The sequence below is a fragment of the Lagenorhynchus albirostris genome, chromosome 1 (assembly GCF_949774975.1).
Source record: "Lagenorhynchus albirostris chromosome 1, mLagAlb1.1, whole genome shotgun sequence".
NCBI lineage: Eukaryota > Metazoa > Chordata > Mammalia > Artiodactyla > Delphinidae > Lagenorhynchus > Lagenorhynchus albirostris.
This window is the reverse complement of record NC_083095.1, coordinates 892,229-914,945: the sequence shown is the minus strand read 5'-3', so window position 1 is coordinate 914,945 and position 22,717 is coordinate 892,229. Positions and strand designations below refer to the sequence as shown.

The following is a 22,717-nucleotide window of genomic DNA, read 5'->3' as shown; positions in this document are numbered from 1 at the left end:
TGCTGGGCGCTGACACCCCGAAGGATGGCATCTTGAACTTGGGCATTTTGAACTTGCTGTCTCTGGCGGCCACCTCCTTGTCCCCAAGGGACACTTCGCCCGCCAGCTTGCTGTCCGCGACCTGGCTGTCCACCTCCACGCTGGGGAGTGACACCTCCACGTCGGGGGTCGTCACCTCGCCCTTGGCGTCCTGCAATTCCAGTTTAGGCCCCTTGATGTCCACCTGGGGGCCCTTGATGTCCACCTTGGGCACCTTGATGCTGGGCATCTGCACCTTGGGCAGGTGGCCCTTGAGTCCGATTCCCGCCACTGCTTCCTTGATCTCTGCTTCGGGAAGGTGGCCCTCTGGGAGTTTCACGCCCACCTCGGCAGCCTTGACATACAGCTCGGTGGAGGGCAGCTCGATGCTAAGGTCACTGGTCTTGACGTCGGCCTGCACGGAGGGCCGGGTCACCTCGGCCTGGGCCTTGGGCACGGACACCTCCATGGCGGCCTGGACGGACCTGCTGGGCGCTGACACCCCGAAGGACGGCATCTTGAACTTGGGCATTTTGAACTTGCTATCTCTGGCGGCCACCTCCTTGTCCCCAAGGGACACATCGCCCGCCAGCTTGCTGTCCGCGACCTGTGTGTCCACCTCCACGCTGGGCAGCGACACCTCCATGTCGGGGGTCATCACCTCGCCCTTGGCATCCTTCAGGTCCAGTTTGGGCCCCTTGCGGTCCACCTTGGGCACCTTGATGCTGGGCATCTGCACCTTGGACAGGTGGCCCTTGAGTCCAATTTCAGCTGCCGCTTCTGTGGACTCCGCTTCTGGAAGGTGGCCCTCCGGGAGCTTCAGGCCCACCTCGGCGGCCTTGACCTCCAGCTTGGAGGAGGGCAGCTCGATGCTGAGGTCACTGGTCTTGACGTCGGCCTGCACCGAGGGCCGGGTCACCTTGGCCTGGGCCTTGGGCACGGACACCTCCACGGTGGCCTTGACAGACTTGCTGGGCGCTGACACCCCAACGGATGGCATCTTGAACTTGGGCATTTTGAACTTGCTGTCTCTGGCGGCCACCTCCTTGTCCCCAAGGGACACATCACCCGCCAGCATGATGCCCGCGGCCTTGGTGTCCATCTCCACGCTGGGCAGCGACACCTCCACGTCAGGGACCGTCACCTCACCCTTGGCCTCCTTCAGGTCCAGTTTGGGCCCCTTGATGTCCACCTCGGGCACCTTGATGCTGGGCATCTGCTCCTTGGACAGGTGGCCCTTGAGTCCGATTCCCGCTGCCGCTTCCTTGGGCTCCGCTTCGGGAAGGTGGCCCTCCGGGAGCTTCACGCCCACCTCGGCGGCCTTGACATCCAGCTCGGCGGAAGGCAGCTGAATGCTGAGGTCACTGGTCTTGACGTCGCCCTGCACCGAGGGCAGGGTCACCTCGGCCTGAGTCTTGAGCCCCGACACCTCCAAGGAGGCTTCGACGGACTTGCTGGGCGCTGACACCCCGAAGGATGGCATCTTGAACTTGGGCATTTTGAACTTGCTGTCTCTGGCAGCCACCTCCTTGTCCCCAAGGGACACTTCGCCCGCCAGCTTGCTGTCCGCGACCTGGCTGTCCACCTCCACGCTGGGGAGTGACACCTCCACGTCGGGGGTCGTCACCTCGCCCTTGGCGTCCTGCAATTCCAGTTTAGGCCCCTTGATGTCCACCTGGGGGCCCTTGATGTCCACCTTGGGCACCTTGATGCTGGGCATCTGCACCTTGGGCAGGTGGCCCTTGAGTCCGATTCCCGCCACTGCTTCCTTGATCTCTGCTTCGGGAAGGTGGCCCTCTGGGAGTTTCACGCCCACCTCGGCAGCCTTGACATCCAGCTCGGTGGAGGGCAGCTCGATGCTGATGTCACTGGTCTTGACGTCGGCCTGCACCGAGGGCAGAGTCACTTCGGCCTGGGCCTTGGGCACAGACACCTCCATGGCGGCCTGGACAGACTTGCTGGGCGCTGACACCCCGAAGGATGGCATCTTGAACTTGGGCATTTGGAACTTGCTGTCTCGCTCTAGTCCACCTTGGCCTTTCACGTCCGTCTCTAACGTTTCTACTGTGATGTTGCTCTCCTTTTCCTTCTCTGTTTCCTGGAGTTGTGTCGCTTTGTCTCCTTTTGCCTCCTTCGCTGGCGACCACCCAAAGGAGGGCAGCTTGAACCTTAGCATTTTCATCTTCCCCTCCTTTTCGTCCGTGTGCGGGCCCCCGCCCTTGCTGTCCTCGTCTCTCTTCTGGGTTGCATCTTCCTCCGTTGCTCCTCCCTCTTGCGCTGGCGGATGGACTGGGGGTTGTCTAGGCCTGTGCTTTTCTGCTTCCCCTGCATCCTCCCCCTTGGCCTCCGTGCCCTCAGCAGAGACCCTTCTCTGCCGTGGTCCCTGCTGGAGAGCTGTCGCGGCTCCTTCTTTCTCGAGCACTTTTTCTTTGTAAAGTCCAAACTTGGGTGTCTTTAAAGTGGGTATGCGGACATGGAATTCTGGTTGGTGGTTTTGGTGGGTGCCTTGGTCTGCTGAGTCTTGCAGAGACAGCCTGGCAATGCCGAGCTCCAGCGCCTGCGTGCCTTCCCCGGCCCCCTCCCTGCTCTGTCCTGGCGCTGGGCCCAGCCCGGCTGTTCCCTGGGGCAGTGTCTCCCCCCTGTCCTTGGCCTCTTTTGTCTTTCTTCGGGGTCTGGGTGCTGGGCCGGCCCCTTCCCCGGGGGCTCCCTCAGTGGGGAGGCCGGGCTCCGTGGGGGGCTCGGCGGCCTCTGGCACCCCTGCCGTCCTGTCCTCTCTCCCGCCATGGGCGGCAGCCCTGGAGGCCTCTCGCCCGGAATCCCGGGGCCCTGTCTCCACCAGGACCCCAGCCTGGACTGTCCCCCCGTAGGCTCCCCTGCCCGACAGCCCCTTCCCTGAGCCCACCCGGAATCTCAGGTTCGGGAAGCTTTTCTTCCGCTGCCTGCCTGGCCCTGCTTCCGGGAGCTGGGCCTCCGTGTCTGTGCTCGTGGGGGACAGGTCAGGCACGTCCCCTCGCTCGCTGGCCTCCGAGGAGCTGTGCGACCTCCGGGGCCCTGGCCCACGCTTGCTCTTCAGAGCTTGGAATTTGGGCCAGGAGAGCCGCTCCCTCTGGGGCTGCCTGCCTCTGCCCTCCCTGGGCTTGGAGATGAGCCTCTCCTGGTCTCCATCCTCCTGCAGCGTCTCCGTGGGGGTCTCCGTGCGCCCTTCGGCGATATCCTGGTCCTGAAACAGGGAGAGAGCACCTTTTGGGCCCCCGTACAGGGAGTCGAATGCAGGGGCTCCGGGGACGGGAGGGGGCAGTGGGGGTCCCCTCCCAGCCTCAGCCTGGGCACCCGGAGCCCGGCCGGGGCCAGCTTTGCTGGCCATGCAAGCGCACCTGCTTCTTGCTGCCCCTCGAGCCACGCGGAGCGCCGCCGGAAGCTCCCTCCTCGTCCTCCCGGGCGGGAAGCTGCCGCCTGACTGTGAACTGAACCTTGTACGGCTCCGAGTACTGGAGGATTTTGAGAGCATCTTCGTATTTAATGTCGTCAAAGAATATGGTTGTGCTGAGCAGCTGATCCCCTAGACGAAGACAGAGCGGTCCCCGCACCTCAGTGCCCCGGACCTCGTCGGGCCTCACGGGAGGGGTCCACAGGGGTGCGTGACCGAGGAGGTGACCCTGCTCAGGCTGCCCGGCCCCTTCCTTCTCTTGAGCCCCGGGTGGGAAGGAGCCCCCATTTCCAAGCAGAAAACCTGTCAGTGCGGGTGGCCCCAGCCTGGACACGGCTAGGTAGTCTCTAGGGACTCATCTGAGTCCACTGTGGCCCGTCCCCCTCAGGCCCCACCCGATCCTGACGGGACCACGGGGACGTGGGGGTGGGGTCGTGGCACCCGATCCTGATGGGACCACGGGACGTGGGGTGGGGTCGTGGCACCCGATCCTGACGGGACCATGGGGACGTGGGGATGGGGGACTACGGGACGTGGGGGATGGGGGACCACGGGGACGTGGGGATGGGGCCATGCTGAGTCCACTGTGGCCCGTCCCCCTCAGGCCCCACCCGATCCTGATGGGACCACGGGGACATGGAGATGGGGCCATGCTGAGTCCACTGTGGCCCGTCCCCCTCAGGCCCCACCCGATCCTGACGGGACCACGGGATGTGGGGATGGGGGACCACGGGACGTGGGGATGGGGGATCACGGGGACGTGGGGATGGGGGACCACGGGGACGTGGGGATGGGGGACCACGGGACGTGGGGATGGGGGACCACGGGGACGTGGGGTGGGGCCGTGGCACCTTCTCTCAGGCTGAAGAGCTTGGCAGCTGAGGACTCCTTCAGCACCTGCTTGACAAAGATCCCCTGGTCCCCGCCGCCCGTGACAATGTAGCCACTGGCTCCGGCCTCCACCTTGGTCTTCAGTGTCCCCTCCGTCGCCTCCTGCGTGGACTAGAAGCACATCGGGCCCCAGTGAGCATACGCCCGCCCCACAGTGGGCATGGCTGCTGGGAGGCTGCCTCCCCTGAGGCCAGGGACCCCGGAGTCCTCCGTCATTGGGCAGCTGAGCCCGGGCACGGGGTCCAGGCTCTGGGGGAAGCCAGCTGCCGCCGTCTCAGCTGGGAGCAGCCTCCCCTGTCCCCGATCCCTCCTGCCAGGACTCAGGAGCAGCCCGGCCCCGACCGTCCGGGCCCAGCGGGGCTCGACAAGCAGCGGGGAGGGTCTTCTGCCTGCACGTGGCCAAAGTGCTCCTTCATCAGCTCCTGGCTCACCGCCGCCCTCACTCCAAAGCGCTCCTTCATCAGCTCCTGGCTCACCGCCGCCCTCACTCCAAAGCGCTCCTTCATCAGCTCCTGGCTCACCGCCACCCTCACTCCAAAGCGCTCCTTCATCAGCTCCTGGCTCACCGCCGCCCTCACGCCGAGCACCAGTTACATACGAGGCAGCTGGTGCTCAGACCAAGGAGGGCCATAAACGCTGAGGAAAAGACCGGAAGCGGCAGGGCCAGCCTGGCCTCGGACACGACAGCTCCTCTGGGTCTGGGAGAGAGTTAGGATTGCTGGGGCCGCCAGTGACAGCAGGCAGCGCACCCTCCTGGCTGGGAGCCTACAGAGCCCAGCCCTTCCGTGGCCCTGGGCGCAGCAGGCAGCAGCCGCGCCCACTGTGCAGCTGAGAACACTGAGGTCCGTGCGCCCGGTCCGTCTGGCCAGCAGGCTGGGCCCTTCACCGTGAGAGCAGAGGGGTCTGGGGCCGGCCTGGGCCAGTGCTCTGGAGGCCCTACCCGCCCCGGGCCTGATGAGGGAGGTGGCACGCCCGTCCGCAGGGCACAGGGCCACACTGCCGGCTTTCCGGCTCCTCGCCCTCTCGCTCTGGCCCTGGCTTCCCCCGCCGGAGCCCGTGTGGATGGGCCGCCCCCCACATCAGCTCCTGGCACACCCACCTCCAGACGGCTCATCCTGGAAAGCGTCTGCGAGTCCCCCGAATCCCGCTTCCACCAGGACCTCCGCCTCCTTGGCGTGTCTTCCTGCAGCAGCGACAGACAGCGGGTCACCAACCTGCCCCTGCCCAGGGGACGGGAGGGACTCGGGGAGGCCCCAGCTCAGGGGCTAGATCCCCCAGAGCGTGCTGTGTGCAGGGGGAGCTGAGTTCCTCCAGGGGAAGGTGACTCTGGGCCTTTGTGATTCCCACAGGGCCCAGCCCCCGTGTCCGCAAGTAGAGGGGGCAAAAAAGAAACAGTACAAGAAGGAGGCCTTTGGGACTTCCCTGGCGGTCCAGTGGTTAGGACTCCGTGCTTCCACTGCAGGGGGCACGGGTTCGATCCCTGGTCAGGGAACTAAGATCCCACATGCCGCCGCACGGCACGGCCAAAAGAAGTAAGTACGTAAACAATTCTGAAGAAAGAATGAGGCCTTCAGTAAACACGCCTGGTCCATGCCTTCCCCCAGGTGTCTCCAGGGGTGGCCGCGGGACCCTGTCTATGTCTCCTCGTCAGAGAGGGCACGTGTGTGCACATATCCTGTGCCCCGTCGCACGCAGGAGCACGAGGTCTGTGCCCCACGCGCACACACGTGTACCATCTCAAGTGCGTCCTGCCAGCTGATGGGGGGGCTCCAAGGAGGCCCGAGGAGTCAGAGAGGACAGCCGAGCGGACGCCGCTGAGGCAGGGCAGTGTGGCGGCGCAGGTGCGAGCGTGAGGTGCCCACACGGGGGATGCAGGAGGCGTGGTCACCTGTGGCCGCACACCTGAGCCTTCCCCGAGCCTCTGGCTGTCTGTGGAGCAGGCTTACCGGGAGTCCGAAGCCGGCGCCCTCAGTCACGTACTCGTAGACGGGCGAGGACCCCTGTGGCCGGGGCCGAATGATCTCATCCACAGACCCTTCCGTCACCTGGCAGGAGGAGAGAATCAGGTCACCCTCAGCCACTTGGGCTCTGCTCAAGTCCAGGAAAGGAGGGGGTGGGGGCTACGAGTGGGGCACATCCTCCCTGGACCTCACTTACAGACTGGTCCTCCGCGGTTTCTGCATCTGGCTCTTCAGGCTGCAACTGCCGGCCAGACGCTGCAAAGGGAAAGGAGGAGTCAGTGGAGGCTTGCAGGTGGGCAGAGCAGAGGGTGGAGCTGGGGGCAGGGGCCCAGGAGAGGCTGTGTACCACAGAGGTGGTGTAACCCTGGACCCTGGGTCTGGGAGCACATGCAGGGGTCGGGGGAGGACACACAGCCCCTGAGCCAGGGAGAGTGTGAGATCAGGTGTGATGGCAGTGAGCCAGGACAGACAAAGTAGATGGCTTCACAGAGTTAGTCACAGAAAGTTACTAAACAAACACACAAACAAAGCAATAACTACCACCCTGACAGGGAGAGTCAGGATCCAGAGTTACTATAATAATGTCCAGCGTTCAACAGAAAACTACATGACATGTACAGAATCAAGCAGGTAGGATCCACACTGAGGAGCAGAGCAGTTAATGGAAACAATCTTCGAATGTCCACAGCTGTTGAATTCGGCACAGACTCCAAAGCAACATTCATAAATTTATTCAAAAAAGTGAAGGAGACCATGTTTAAAGAATTAATGAAAAATATGATGACAATGGCCCAATGAAGAAAGAATGTCATAAAGAAATAGAAATTATATTAAGAAAAAAGAAAAAAGCCAAATGGAAACTCTGAAGTTGAAAGTTTCCTAGAGGGGCTCAATAGAGGGCTGAGATGCCAGTGGAAGGAAGCAAAAAACTTGTAGGTTAGGGGAATTCCCTGGCAGTCCAGTGGTTAGGACTCGGCACTTTCACTGCCAGGGCGCAGGTTCAATCCCTGGTTGGGGAACTAAGATCCCTCAAGACACACAGTGCAGCCAGAAAAAACAAAAAATGACCAAACAAAACAAAAAACTTGTAGATTGATAGAAATTAACCAATTTGAAGAACAAGGGGAAAAGGATTGAAGGAAAATGAATAGAGCCTCAGAGATCTGTGAGATGACATTAAGAACACCAATATATGTGTAGTTGAAGTCTCAGAAGGAAACGAGAGAGAGAGAGAGAGAGAGAGAGAGAGAGGCAGAAAAAAATGTTTGAAAGAATAATGGCTAAAAACAATCTATGGATCTCAGAAGCTCAACAAACCCCAGTAGGATAAACACAAAGGGATCCAGACCTGGACAATCACATCAAAATGTTCAAGGGAAAGAGAAAAATTTGAAAGCAACAAGAGAGAAGTGGCCCATCACATTTACCAGTACAGCAATACAATTACTAGTCAACACCACAGAAGCTAGAAAAAAGCGGAACAGTATATTCAAATTGCTGAAAGAAAAACTTTGTTAACCATGAATTCTACATCTAGCAAACTGTCCTTCAAAAATAAAGGCAAAATAGGGACTTCCCTGGTGGCACAGTGGTTAAGAATCCGCCTGCCAGTGCAGGGGACATGGGTTCAAGCCCTGGCCCAGGAAGATCCCACATGCCACAGAGCAACTAAGCCCATGTGCCACAACTACTGAGCTTGCACTCTAGAACCTGTGAGCCACAACTACTGAAGCCCGTGCGCCTAGTGCCCGTGCTCCACAACAAGAGAAGCCACCGCAATGAGAAGCCCACGCACCGCAATGAAGAGAGTGCCCCGCTCACCGCAACTAGAGAAAGCCCGTGCGCAGCAATGAAGACCCAATGCAGCCAAAAATAAATAAATGAAATAAATAAATTTATTTTAAAAAAAGATGAAAAAGATGTGTAGCTAGTAAGTCAGTAGTGGAAATAAAATGCAATACTAAAAATACACGTTGTTTTATACATATATATAATGTATATAAATAATTTACATTAATATATAAAGTTAATATATAATTAATTATATATAACGTATACATCTATATTCATTTATAGATACAAAATTTATATTTATATATGTAATATATGTTATTAAGTAATTATATACCTGTGTATATATTTAATTAATTCTAAAACAAGACAAGGAACCAGGGAAAGAGGAGCAAAGGATGGATGGAATAAAATAGAAAGCAATTAGCAAGATGGTAGGATTTAAACCAGCCATTTTGACAATACATTAAATATAAAAGGACTTAAAATTCCAATCAAAAAGGTAGAGATTATCAGATTAAATTTAAAAAGCAAGACCTGACTACATGCTATCTAGGAGAAATGGACTATAAACAAAAAGAAGTTAAAAGAAAAGGAAATAAAAAATACATACAGTGCAAAAACTAATCATTTCATAATAATAAAGGGCACAATTCATAAAAAAAAATAATAACAAACCTAAGTCTGTATATACCTAGTAACAGAGGCTAAAAGCACTGAAGTGAAAGCTAGCAAAAATGAAAGGACAAAAAAGACAAATCCACAATTACAGTAGAGATTGTAACATTCCTCTCAGTAATCGATAACCTTACAAAACAGAATAGGTAAGAACACTGATCCACCCATCAACCAATGAGGCCACGGCGGAGATCACTCCTCCTGACAAGAGCAGAGTACACATTCGTCTTAAGTGCACATGGGACATTCACTAAGATAGATCATAGGCTAGCTCATTTAAATGTCTCAGTAAATTTAAAATAATTAAGACCATTTCAAATCAGCTAGGTATTTTCTCTGACTCTCAACGGAATCAAGACGGTACAGTATAACCACAAATATCAGTGAAAACGAATAGGAAGTCCAGAATGGTCCCACACTTTGTAAGATCAGTTAACTTTTGACAAAGCAGCCAAGTTATTTCAATAGAAAAATAATAGTCTTTTCAGCAATGGTGCTGGGACAAGTAGATATTTATTTGGGGAAAAAAACCCTAGACCCTTACAACATAGCACATGTAAAAATTAACTCAAAATGAATCATAGAGCTAAATGTAAAACTTAAAACTTCTAGAAGAAAACACAGGAGAAATTCTTCACCACCTTGGGGGGGAGGCAGTGTTTTCTTAGGCAGGATACAAAAGTGTGAATCATAAAAGAAAATCTGATCAATATATTCCATCATAATTAAATACTTCTAGTCTTGAAAGACATTCTTTAGAAAATGAAAAGGCAAATTCAATATATCCGACAAAGAACTTGCATCCAGAAGAATTTCTGCAAATCAATAGAAAAAGACAAAAAATAAAAAAAACCTCAATTAAAAGTGGGCAAAAGATTTAAACAGACACTTCACAAAAGAAGATGTACCAGTAAGCACGGAAAAGATGGTCAACTTCTTTAGTCGTCAGGGAAATGCAAATTATTAATAAAACCAATGGCACAAAACAAAGGTCCCGGAACCAGACTCATACAGATATAGCGCTGTGGGAAAGTAATGATCTTTTCAGTCAGCAGTGTGGGGTCCACTGGAAATTCACAGGGAATAATATTGATATCGACCCCTAGGTCAGCCCCAGGAAGTATTAATTCCATGTGGATTGCAGATCCAAAGTTTAACGATACAGTTTCCAGAAGATAAACCAAAATGACACTGGGGATAGGGAAACAATTCTTAACCAGGACACAGACAGCACTAGCCTTAAAGGAAACAACTAATTGTTAAAATTATTAAATTAGGGACTTGTCTGGTGGCACAGTGGTTAAGAATCCAATGCAGGGGACACGGGTTCAACCCCTGGTCGGGAAGTAAGATCCCACATGATGTGCAGCACCGCCAAAAAAAACAGTAGAACGAAAAAAACTTGGGAGTCTGTCCGATGAACTGCGTCCACAGACAGTGTGGGTGAATTTCACAAACTTAGTGCTGCAATAGAGCTAGACATAAAGAGCTCAAACAGAACCCGCTGCACGCAGTTCACACGTGCACTGGTGTTGGAAGTCCTTTGGGAGGGGGCAGACCAGCGGGGGAGAGGCCTCTGGTGAGGATAAGGGGTACTGGTTACACCAGTGTGTCCACTTTGGGAAAATGCATCCAGCTACACACATATGATTTGTACCTTTCCCAAAAAATGTTTAAATTCTACATAAAATTGAAATGAGGAAATTATAAACTTTATGCCAATAAATCTGAAAATGTAGAGGAATTGGACATATTCCTAGAGAAATAACTGCGAGCACCGCACAAGGAGAAACAGGCTACGTAAATAGTCCTGTGATGATTCAACAACAAAAGCCCTTCCTTAAAACCGGTCCACAAGCACCTCCGGGCCCAGCGCCCCCAGAATTGTACTCAGTATTCCAGGAGAAGCAGCCCAGGATCTCACACTAGGTCTGGCCCTGGGCTCAGCCACACCGTCTTTGTCTGTGACTGCACTGCTGGTGAGGAGGGGACACGGGTGCCCACTCCCAACCCACCGCAGCCAGCAGGGCTCAGAGCCGGGAGGGAATCCCTGTCCCACAGGCCGGGCAGCCGGCATGGGCACCAGGCACGTCCCAGCCCCCATGGAACACACGGGGGAAGCCCAGTCCTGGCGGGAGTGCAGGTTTGGCTGCTACCCCCTGGCCAATTTGCTGTGTGACCCTGAGCAAGCCTGTCCCTTCTCTGAGCCCAGATTTCCCCATGGATGTCAGAGGGCTACTCTGCCCACCCAGAAGCCCAGAGGGACCGCAGGGAGTGGGAGGTGGGCGGAGAGGAGGTTGTGGAGGAGGCGGAGGGGCGGTGGGGGGGGGGAGCGCGGCGGGGAGGGGGGAGCGAGTCCCAGGCTGATTCAGGCCCCGCCCCCGGGAGCAGTGGCGATCAAAGCCTGTCCCCCACCGAGCCCGCTGCCCTGCGCGGAAGCCAAGGGCAACGGCAGCTGACCCCACTCTCTCCGGCCGCAGTTCCCCTTCCAGTTCTGCCGAGACCCTCACCCCCAGCCGCAAAGTGGGCGCGCTGTGGGTGAGCAACGAGGAATCTGAGGCTGGGGGAGGGGAAGCCACTGGCCCGAGGGGGCTCAGCCCGCGGGGCTGCGCGGGGACTAGACGCGGCGGGCGGAGTCCAGGGTGGCCGCGCTCCCACCCCGGCCATCCCGGGACCGGTCATTGCGGGGCTGCCTCTCTCGCCCTGTGACGGGCTGGGGGTGTCGGAGGGTCCCCACCGGCCTGGGCTCGGGGCTGGGGCAGCCGGCAGAGCGGCGGGGAGGTCTGCGGAGCTGCGCGGACGCGCCCAGAAAGGCAGCCCGGCCTCCCCTGAGCCCCACAGCTTTCTCTGAGTCACCGCAAGGCAAGGCCCGGACCGCCCTCCGCGCGGGGCAGGCAGGTGTGTCCCTGGGGGCGAGGGCGGCGGTCCGCCCAGACCTGGGAAGGCTCTGGACCGCGGCTGCTGGAGGATGGGACCCCGAGCGGCTGTGCGGTCGGGCCAGCCAGCGGGGCCTTGGGCTGGGCGCTGTGTGTCAGGGGCGGTGCGGTGGAAGGCCCCGAATTCGGGCGGGGACACCCGGGCCCTGAGAAGCCGTACCCCCAGATCCGCTCCAGGGCAGGGGTGAGGAAAGGTGTTAACAGCCGGGAACCTGGGGACGGGGGAGGCTCAGCCAGCCCTGCTCCAGCTGGACCACCGCGCCTGCCTCTGGGCCCCCACCCGGCCCAGTCCTGCCCTCCCAGCCACCCGCTTGGGTGCAAGAGCCCTACACCCGAGGTAGGAACAGAAAGCGGGGCTCGGGGAGGCGGGGACAGGCCTCGCCCAAGGTCAGACCGCTGGGAAGATGCCCGGCGGGTCCCTCTGCACCCTTAGGACAGAGCCCCAGGCTGGCTGGAGCCTGGCTGAGATGCACAAACAGGAAGGAGGAAATCCTGCCTGCCACAGGGCAAGGCCGCCAGCAGCCCTGCCAGCCTCAGACGTGCCCCTGGGGAGGGAAAAGGAGGCACTCAAGCACCCCCCAGAGCACTGTCCTGACAGTCCCCATGTCCTGAGGGCCCCACCCCCTGAGTGCAAGGGAGGTGTCCTAACAGCCTGCCTGGCCTGGCCTTGGCCCCACAGATAGCCCAGACCCAGCAGTCGCCTCGAATAATGACTAATAAAATAAGGTCACCAAAGCCCCACTTTACAGAGAAGGATGTGGAGGTGACATGCTGGCACCTGGTACGTCGCCAAATGCCCTTCCCCCGTCCTCGAGGCTCAAGGCCCTGCTGTGGCCCCAGCACCCTGGTTGGGCTACGCGTCCATCCAGCCCTCACCCTAACTCTTCCATGGCCTCAAACACTACCTACCGGGGGCCTTGGGTGCGGGGCGTGGTTGGCACCAGGCCAGCTGAAAAGCTTCGCTCCCGGGAATTGTAATATTCTGGGGTGGGACCTCCAGGAAGTGAGTCTGTGGAGGGGGCAGAGCCGAGATGTGCGATGCTGGCTGAGGGGGACCTGGTGGAGGGGGTGCAGAGAGGGGGCATTTGCCTGGATGACTTCCCCATACTCACCTTGCCCTTTGGGCCCCGGACTGAGTTGGGGCCTCTCCCGCCAGCCCCCAGCCAACTGGGGCTTCTTAGGGGGCCCAGAGCAGGGCCACTCGTGGGTGTGGCAGTTTTGCTTAAACAGAACCCAAGTTTGCATCCAAACTGGCCGCTGCCAGGGCCCAGCTCCAGCCTCCAAGTGGGGCCGGGCGTGGGCGCAAGTTGGTGTGTCACGAGGGCAGCGGTGGGGCTGGGGGACTGTGAGAGCGGTGGGGAGGAGAGCTGCGAGCCCTAGATAGTGGCCTGAGTGTCCAGCCTTGGGTGCGCGTGCGCGTGTGTGTTTATGAGCACGAGGGCGTCTGCTCACGGGGTGTTTGTGCTTGTGCTGGGTGTGTGTGTGAACGTGCACAGCCTCAGCTGAGGCCCCCGGCCGGCCCAGGGAGCCGAGAGAGTGGGAGCCCCAGATGTAGGCTCCCTCCTCGGGGGATGCTGGTGCCCACAGGGGCGCACGGGACGCTCGGCCTCCCCCCATCCTGGAACCCCACGAGGAAAGTGCCGAGCTCGGCTGACTTGTCATGAGACCGTCAGACTTTCTGAAGCAACACCCACGGGCAGCCGAGGGCCCGCCCCGCTCCCCAGCAGCTCCCAAGATGAGCCTGCTGCACAGGGGGGCATCCCAGCCTCCTGCTCTGCCTCCAAGGCTTCGGGAGGGCCCAGGAACCAGCCTCGGCCTGCCCGGGCCTGGGGGCCAGCACTCCTCACCCACCCCGCGGCCACTGCCACTGCAGCCGCAGCAGCAACCAGTTTTCCCATCGCCCTCTCCGGCCTGTCAGTCCTCCTGGCCCGCCAACATCGGCAGCCTCCCCAGTCTGCACCGCTGCTGCCTGGGCCCCAGACCTCCGGAGCTGAGCTCCAGAGCAGGCTCTGCCCCGACCTCTGTCCTTTCCACATGCAGTTTCCTCCGCTTGACCACCCTGTCATCATCTCTGGCCACTGCCTGGCCCCTGGTCCCTAGAGCAGTCTCACAAACGTTCAGAGCCCGGCCCCCACTAGGTGAACGCTAGTGCTGGGCACAGGTGGGCAGAGGAAGGGAAGGTGAGTCCCGCCCAGCCTGAGGGCGCAGCGGGGTCTCGAGGGCTGGGAGGGGCAGCAGGTGGGCCCGGCGCTTCTCCTCCTGCACCTGGAGACACCGAGACCGGAAGCAGGCCCACCAGTCCACCACCTCCCTGGGCCCGGCAGCCGAAAGGAGCATCCCCACCTCCTGTCCACCCCAACAGGACCAGCGGGCCCGAGTCTCTTTCTCTCTGGGCTGAAAGGCCAGCACCTAGATGCCCAGCATGGTGTGACCCTGTGACAGGGCAGCCCACCACCACGGGCACCCCCCCCGCCCACCTGGCACCTGCAGGTAAGCGTGTCTGAAGCACCCTCCCGCCACCCCCCAGGGCTCCCAGTGCACCAAACGGCCATCTTCTGAGGACCCCCTGCAGGCCACACGGCCCAGCCTTGGGGATCTGCCTGTCCTGGGACTGAAATGGCCATGCTGGTGCCCTTGGGCACCCTCCAACATCGGCTGGAGCTGAAGCAGGGCAGAGTCAGGGAGATGCCCGGCCTGGCTCTGCCACCCCCCACCCCTGTGCCCCCACCCTCCACCTGCTGGATGGTGAGGTGATCAGGTGCCCCAGGGCTAAACCCAGGAAGGCAGGGGACAGGGGGCGCAGTGTGGGCACAGAAGACAGCGCAGCCACTTACCGAGCCCGACGTCCTCCCAACTTGCCCAGAGGTGAAGGTCCCAGGTTTGCAGCTCCCTCTGGCCGTCCTCCCCACTCCTCGCCTCCACAGCCCCTCCCTCCACCGCCCCGCCCACAGGCCCCTTCTCTGCTGTGCCAAGAGCCCGCCAAGCCCCCTTCGCCCTACCAGAGGGACTGGGCGGGTCCCCTTACAGGCCCCCACAGCTGGGCCAGGCCCCCGCCCCTCCCCCAGAGCGCCCCCGCAGGCCGAGCAGCTGACTGGGGGAGGAGACACCGCCCAGCTCGGGGTGTGTGAGTCACTCACACCACCCCGGTCCAGTCTAGTCCTGCTGTGTGGACAGACTCAGATGTCACACAGGACCGTTCCGGCAGGCTGTGCACGAGCCTGGGACAGAGGCTGAGGGCTGTCGGGCTGGGGGTACAGGGGAGGGGTGTGGAGGCATAGCCCAAGGCGGGGACGGAGGCCCTTCCAGGAGGGAGCCAGGATGGGCACAGGCTACTGCTGCCTCTGGAACCTCAGTGCTGCACGGCCCCCCAGACTCTGCTGAGACCACTGCCCAGGGCACAGCCAGCCCCTTCCACAGCCAAGGCCACAAAGGCCAGAGCGGGGCCAGACCAAGCCCACCCACGGCCTGGGCCAGTGGCCTTGGGGAAGGTGGCCTTGGCCACTGCCCCCCTGCCCATGCCCTTGGAGGGTGGGTCCCCGGAACCAGCAGTTTTAACCACCCCCTCCCCAGTCGTCGCCCAACTCCCCCGCTCCCCAGACCCCACCTGCCGGGCCTGCCCCTCCTGTCACCTCACCCTTCTGCCCCCAGGACTCCCAGCTCCTGCCCTGGGGGACCCCTGAGTGGGGCGGGAGAACGCGGATTCTGGCTCCAAGGCCCCTCCCAGCTCCAGGAGCCCAGGCAGGCCCGGCAGGCCTATCTGCAGATCTGCTGCTGGTCCGGGGGCTGCCCTGCCCTGCGCCTCTCAGCCCCGTGGGGTGGGGCCCAGCTGGCTGCGGGCACCTGCATCCCACAGGCAGGTCGGAGCAGGCCGGCACAGCTGAGGGGCCCAGGCTGGGGTTCAAGGGTGGCGATGGGTCAGCCCGAACCTGCACCTACACCCCCACCAGACACACCAGGCCTGCAACGGTGGCCGCAGAGCTGAGGGCAACAGGCACCGAAAGTAGCTGCAGGGAGGCCGGGCCCCACCAGGACAGGGGAAGCCCGGAGCGACCTGAGGTGGGGTGACAGCAGGGGAAGGCCCCCGGCCGCTCGAAGGGCTCCCGGGTAGGCGGAGGGCTCCACCAGCTCGAGGCCAGTTCCCGGCACTGCTGGGAACACTGGGTGAGAGGCCTGAAGGAGGAAAAGCACCCAGGGCCCCCCCGGCCTGTCCCCCGTGAAAACCTAACGGTCATAAAAGACTCTAGTCACACTGAGACAGGAAACCGGCCAGGCCTGCTGGCCAGTGACCTCACCTACCCCACCGGCCCACACAGTTCTCACCTGGGAATTCTTTGTTTACTGCTTGACACCCCACCAGACTGCTACCGACACCCCCAAACGCCCCGCCCCCGCCCCCGGGCAGGGCCGGGCCTGCTGACTCAGCTGGGAGGCGGGGCAGACGCTGGCATGGAGCAGGGTCACCCCGCCTCGTCCCCTCTGAGCCTGGGCGCTCCATCACAGTGAAGCCGTCCGCCATCCTCCTGCACCCTCTGCCACCTCCCCTGCGGCCACCCGCCGGGCCCTGGACCATTGTGACAGCCCCGGCCGGGCTCCGTCTCCTGCGGCCAGGCACCCCCACCCACTGGCTGGAGGAGGCCCCAGCCCTGACACCCTGTGCTCTGACCCCGCCCCCCACAAGCCCTCTCCAGACTCCAGCATCCACCCGCCCGGCTCAGACCCTGGACTCGCTCCCTCAGGAGGCCAGCGCCAGCAGCCCTTGCCGTGCTGTGCGGGGGCAGCTCCAGGGCGATGGGAAGTGGCTGGGAAGGGAAGGGGTCAGCTGCTAGCACGGGGCTCTGGGTCAGGACCACTGTGACCCGGTAGCGGCGAGAGTCAGGGGGCCACTCCTCACCCCGCCCCTGGGCTGGTGTCAGTCCCGCAGGGTGTACCTGGCTCCCCAGCGGATAAGGGCTCTGGGTGAGGAGGCCCTGTCCACCCACCTTGGCTCCCGGGGACCCCACCTGCCGGGCCCCTGGCTCCAGGCAGGTGCTGGGCCAGCTGAAGGGACGCTGGCCGGGGCAGCTGCTGCGCTGCCACACCTCCTGGCCTGGATGCGGGCTGCCCAGCACGTGTCCGCCGACCCCCGCTGCACCGGCAGCCGCAGCTCAGAGCCGCCAGGACTCCAGGCCCTTGGAGTCACTGTGGGAAAGGGCGGGGCGGGGCCAGGGGCGGCTGATGGTGAATCCGCCGGCGAGGAGGTCGGGGCAAGCGTGGCATTCTCAGGGCATGTGTCACGGAGGAGCCCGCAGGTGCTGCCACCCAGGAGCAAGGCCTGCCGGGGCGGGGGTGCGGGAGGAGCCGCCTGGAGGAGTCCTGCATTCAGGTGCCGGGTGGGAGGCCACCCTCTTCCCGCCTGGAAGGGTCTGGCAGCACTGGCAGCTCTTGGGAAACAAGGGCACCAGCCAGGGTCGGGGGAGGAGTAGGAGGGGCGGGGCCCCCAGAGCCCAGTATGGGCAGCCCACGGTCTGACCCCCACCCTGGAGTGGGCAGCCAGCCGGAGGCTTGAGCCCCAAACAAAGTAGCCTTGACCTGGCCCAGCGGGGCCTCACCACGGGGGCCTCCAGCCCACGCAGACACCGGCACCTGGGTGGACCCTCCAGTGGACAACGGGGCTGAGCGAGCCTGTCACCGCACTGTTGTGACAGGGAGGCCCAAATAAGGACCCCACGCCGGGTTTCCTGGCCCGCTCCTTTCTGAGCCTCGGCCATCCTCTCGGCAATGGACACCCACATCCGGTGCTGTGTCCGGGCAGGAGCCCATCTTGGACCTTCCCGGGACTCCTGGCAGTTCAACCAACTAAGAAGGTGGAAAGCCCGCCTCTGCTGGCGGCTGGGAGCCACAGCTCCACCTACCGCTCCAGCAGCAGCCCTGGGCGCGACGCGCCGGCGAGTCTCTACGGCCAAGCTCTCTGGGGAGGGGCCCAACGCCGCCCCTCACCCTCGGGTACACACACTGGGTCCTCCGGCTCCCCGCAGGGCAGGAACCAGGTGAGCAGTGGGCACGGTGGGACGCCACCTCCCACCCTGCCCTGGCCCCTCAGGCCTCCTGGGCCCAGCTCCATCTTTCCATTTTAGAAAGTGCTTCTGACTATTAAATATTTATCCCAGCGAGGTGGACCTTTAGCGCCCAGCCGCCTGTGCCTCCAAAAAAAGAAAAAGGGAAACCTGAGGAAGAGGCCAGGCGGGCAGGCAGGGCCTGCAGGTGCCCCTGAAGGCGCCCGGTGTGCCCGGACCCGGCCAGGAGGGGCAGCTGCCCTTAGAATGGGGAGGGGCTCAGGGGAGCGTGGCCAGCTCTCGCGTGTGTGCAGCTGAGGCTCCCCGTCCACCCTCCCCACCCTCAGCCTCAGCTCCTCGATGCCCCCTCCTCCGCCCTGCTGGGCCTTATCCCTTCCCATGGGACCTGCCCTGAAACCCTCTGAGGCTCCCCGGTGCCCTTGGAACATAGCCCTCCCGCCTAACAGCACGGTCCCTACACCTCTCCACCCTTAACCCCACCCCCATCCCCAGACCCACCCTGTTAAGCTACGTGCTGCTCCCCAGTCAACATTCTCTCCAGGCCTCTTGCACACGATGCCGCATCAGGCAGCCCTTCCTCCTGGAAGCCCTCCCTGACTTCCCTGTGCACCAAGGTGGCACTGATGGCAGAAGCCCCACCTGTCTCACCTTTGATGAATGAACACTGGTGAATCCCTGCTCCCCAATGTGTGAACATCTAAGGCCCAGGGCCCCTGGGATGCACAGATGGACGGGTGGGTGGACAGGCAACCCCGCTTCGCATTAGCCCTAGGCGTAGGGTCTGCCTCCTCCTGCTCCTGTCCAGGCAGAGGGCCAAGCTGGGGAAATCTGGGCTTTTCACCCCTGAAATGGGTGGCGGGGGCCCCCAGATGGCCCATGCCCCACCCCACCTCCCTGGGGTTCTCCTCGCTGGGACCTCCACTTCCCCACCCCCAGGCAAAGCAGCCCCAGTCTGAACCTGAAACACAGCCTTTCAGCAAAGGCAGTCACAAGAGAAGATAGAGAGAGGGTTGGAGTCTGAAGGAGAGCAATCCAGGGGGCTTCCTGGAAGAGGCAGCTCCTGGCTGGGCCCAGGATGGAAGACTGGCCAGAGGGAGAGAAGGCCATGGCCTTCACAAGGGCAAGGCCATGATGAGCCCCAGGTGGAGTGGGCGCACAGTGGGAGGCAGGTGGTTTGGGGCACTGGACCCTCCTATCCACTCCTGGGCCCCACCCTGCTTCCTGAGGCTGGATCTAGGCTATCCAGAGTGTTTCTCCACAAAGAGAAGAAGTGGGGGTGCTGTCAGGAACCCGTATGCTATCACCAGCGGTGGCTTTCAGAATCGTCCTCATTAAAGTGTCAGGAGGGTCGGTACTCCTGCCCAGGATGGCCTCTGAGGCCTCTTCTCTGTGCCCGGCCTTGTGGGCCCCCTGCCTGGTGGGGCAGGGCAGCATCAGAGCGTGTGGCATGGCTGCTCTGACCCCTGTGGAGGCCAGAGAGGCTCCACTTTGGTTCGGGGCTCTGCCTCACTGCTCTGAAACTCAGTGTCCCTGTCTGCAAAATGGGGACACAGCCCTCTGCCAGTGTGGACAACCCAGGCAAAGCCACCAGTTTGGACTGCTCACTGGAGCCACCCCTTGGCCTCCCTGGCTACACGGCTCTACCTCTCTGCCCCGCCTGGGCCGTGAGCAGCCATGGTCGCTCCTGTTCATAGATTCGAGATCCAGCCCATAGCCCAGAGTCCAGGCCTGTGCAGAGGCCGCCGGCCCTGTTCAGAAGGGTGAGGCCACCACAGGGGATGCCCGACATTGCACTGCTTTCGGGAAAGGCCCCAGTGTTGCCGTGGCCCCCTGCCAGGGAGAGACTACCCAGAGACGCCTCATGGTGTCATCTGCTCCTGGGGCTCTCTGACCCTTGTGGGGGCTTCTCAGGGTGGGTGTGGGAGGGGCCTCAGGCCAAGCCAGGGGATTGAAGGTGCAGCGCAGAGGCCCAGCCTGGGAGTTGGGGGCTGCCTATCAGTAGTCTAGCTGCCTAAGACCCAGCTCTGCCTCGGGAAGGAACCAGCTGCCCCTGGGATAGGAAAGGGGGGCCCATTCCAGGTGGAGGTCGCCTGGGAAGGCAGTAGTGGGGTGGGGGTGCGCGGGTGCTACTCAGACTGGCCAGGCACAGGGAGGCTAGGCGGGTCCTGTGCTGGTGTGTTCCCAGCACAGCCACCAGGGGGCAGCCTCCGAATGCAGGCTGGACCAGACATGGCTCCCTCCCCCGGGCCCCTGTCTGGGGCACCGACAGGATGTGGGAGGGGTCTTCAGAGGACCTGGAGGGACTGGTCCAGGAGGGCAGGTGTGGGCTGGGCAGAAACACGAGGGGCGGGGAGGGACAGGGAGGGCCTGCCCATCTCTGGCCTGCTAGGAGGGAACTGCAGCTGGAAAATGCCTGGACTGAATCCTCATGGCTCTGTATTAGGAATGCATGTTCCCTGGCCCCCTCAGAAGGATGGGGAAGCCTGGGAATCTGCATGCTGGACACAACCCCCCAGGGCCAGGTCTCCTGCCAACGCCCATGAAAGCCACTGACCTTGTTCCCTAAGAGGGGATGGTTTTGCAGGCTGGACACAAGGAGGAACTGCCCCAGAGGCCAGAGAACCACATGTCAGAGTAAGAATGAGGGCCTCAGCTGGGGAGGTGCTCCCAGCACAGGCCTCTGCAAGGCAGGAGGGTGGATAAGATGGCCCGAGACCCTGCAGCTTGGGAGTCTCCAGGCGGCCAGTAAGTGAGGAGAAGGCCATTGTGGGATGCGAGGCAGAGCAACGGCCCCAAGTCCTTTGGGCCCCGCTCCTCTCCCTGTGACGCGGCAGATTCCCAGGGATGTGGGCCAGGCCCGCCACAGTCAGGAGGAGGGGGCTAGGGACCCATCATTCTCCCGTTGGCTGTCCAGGGAGAATCGGGGTGCCTTGGGTCCCCACCTGGGCAAGGGAGGCCGAAACAGGAGGTCAGCTGGGCTTCAGTGCTAACCAGATTAATGGGCAACAGGAGGGACCATGGGGGCTCCTGCCGCAGCTGAAGGGGAGCCCCACCCCCTCTGCATCAGCAGTGCCATCGTCATCGATCTCCGCTTTCCCCAGGGAGTGGGGTTCCACCTGTGCTAATGCAGTGTGGCCCCAGCCCCCCTTGCTGGCAGCTGGCCAGGTGTCCTGGGTGTGGCCAGGCTGCGGCATTACTGACCCTGGGCTGGAAAGACTGTCCCTGCCCCACCCCACCCTGCCCTCCACGATGCTGAGACACCCAGACCCTGGAACCAGGCCCAGTGCAGGGACAGACAGATGACAGACAGAGCACCTGGTTCTCATTCTGCGGCCAGAGGTGCAGAGGGAGGGGTCCTGCCCCATGGGCAACCCCCACCTACCCTTGCTCAGAACTGGGGCACCCTGTGGCCTGAGCTCTGACCCCACTCAGGCCCCTCGCCAAGCCCCATACCTCAGCCGCCACCTAGCCAGTGAGCCAGCACACAGTAGCCACACGCTGGGCCAGCCCAGCCCAGCCGAGCAGCCCTGGACCAACGCCAACAACCCCAACTCCTGGTCCAGCCAGACTGCTCTCCCCAAAAGCAGGTCAGACGGCAGTCCTGGCGGCAGGTTCCCACCGCCTGCTGACCCACGGCAGTCATGCCCCACTTACACGTGCGGCCCGCCCCAGGCGGCTGCCTCTAGGGACAGCACACGTCCCAGAGGGCTACAGCAGGGGTACAGTTGACAGAGAGGGAGAGACAGACAGTGAGTTACAGAGAGAGAGGCGAGGAGTGACAGGGTGGTAGAGGCGCGTCAGCGACCCAGAGAAACAAAGTGAGCGGCAGGGATGGAGAGGGCTGGGAGGCCAAGGGACAGGGACAGGTAAGAGATGAGACGCAGGAGGAGGGAGGCACAGACCCGAGCAGCCCCCGAGGCGCAGAAACGCGCTCGAGACCGCGGGCCGGTCCCGGAGGCTCCCCCACCCTGGCCGGCGCCGCAGCCCACCCGCAACGCGCGCCCCAGGACCCGCCCGGCGCGCGCCCCGCGCGGAGCCCACCCGCCCCGAGGGGAGCGGGCTGCAGGCGGGGAGGAGGCGCACCGCTGCCGGGGGCTTCGGACCAGGTGGGCAGCATCATGTGGAAGCAGTCGCACATCTTGGCGGCCGGGCGGTGCTGGCCGGCGGCGGCCCGTCGCGTCCAGTCGCAGATCCCGGCTCCGCCGCGCGGGCGGCCAGGGTGCGGGCGAGCGCAGCGCTCTGCCTCCGCTGCCCTGCGATGCCGCTGGCTGCAGGCCGCGGGCTGCGGGCAGAGCCGGCGCCCCCAACCCCGCCGCCGCCAGGACCCCGCCCGGGCCAGCCCAGCCCGAGCCCAGCCACTGCGGAGCGAGCGCGGGCGGAGCCGCCGGCCTCATTCAGCCCATTGGCTGCTGCCCGCCAGGCCACGCCCCCTAGCGGCCACGCCACGCCCCTGTCCCTCCGGGAACCGGCTTGACCCAGGCCCCGCCCACTAAGGCCCAGCCTCTCAGTCCGGACCCCGCCAACGTCCCACCTCCAGTCCGATCACCGGCACAGGCTCCGCGGCAGGCCCGCCCCTCCACTAGATTGGCCCCGCCCCGCGCCCCAACAGAGTCCTGAGTGTTGACTTTGGACGCCTGCCCGGGGGGGTCGGGGGTGGGGGGCCCGGGGGCGGTCCCCGGACGCCGCGCCAAGACTCCCGGACTTGACCTGCGCGCCGCAGTCTTGCCTTCCAGTCCGGAGACAAGACATTTCAGTCACAAGCTGGGGAGCAGGGCACCCTGGGCGAGGGCGTAGGGACAGCGGAGCCCAGGGAGGCCACGGCATGTGATCTGACTCCACTAGCCCGGCCCTGGGGGCTCCTGGTCTGGAGGTGTGCGCAGCGGGGTAGCATGGTGCCACGGTGGGGGTGGGTAGGGAAGGGTCCTGGAAGGCTCCGGGCAGACAGTCTAAGCTCGGACTTCA

The 22,717-nt window shown here is 61.7% G+C and overlaps 1 protein-coding gene across 13 annotated transcripts in view; it reads right to left on the bottom strand.

The window, feature by feature from the left end:
• The window catches only part of AHNAK2 (AHNAK nucleoprotein 2), a 32,846-nt gene extending 10,830 nt beyond the window's left edge, over positions 1–22,016 (bottom strand). For 10 of the 13 annotated variants that reach the window (XM_060147255.1, XM_060148127.1, XM_060147433.1 and 7 more), the window contains exons 1-8: positions 21,839–22,016; positions 6,494–6,552; positions 6,283–6,381; positions 5,436–5,519; positions 4,297–4,447; positions 3,393–3,577; positions 1,694–3,238; positions 224–1,210 (exon numbers count right to left, since the gene is read on the bottom strand). In XM_060147255.1, the coding sequence (XP_060003238.1) occupies positions 224–1,210; positions 1,694–3,238; positions 3,393–3,577; positions 4,297–4,447; positions 5,436–5,519; positions 6,283–6,381; positions 6,494–6,552; positions 21,839–21,893 (3,165 nt within the window). In that variant the 5' untranslated portion in view covers positions 21,894–22,016. Of the gene's footprint in view, positions 1–223; positions 1,211–1,693; positions 3,239–3,392; positions 3,578–4,296; positions 4,448–5,435; positions 5,520–6,282; positions 6,382–6,493; positions 6,553–16,681; positions 16,864–21,838 lie in introns of those variants that run through there. The other 3 variants (XM_060147370.1, XM_060147480.1, XM_060147608.1) reach the window with 3 other exon arrangements.
• Between the last annotated feature and the right edge of the window lie 701 nt (positions 22,017–22,717).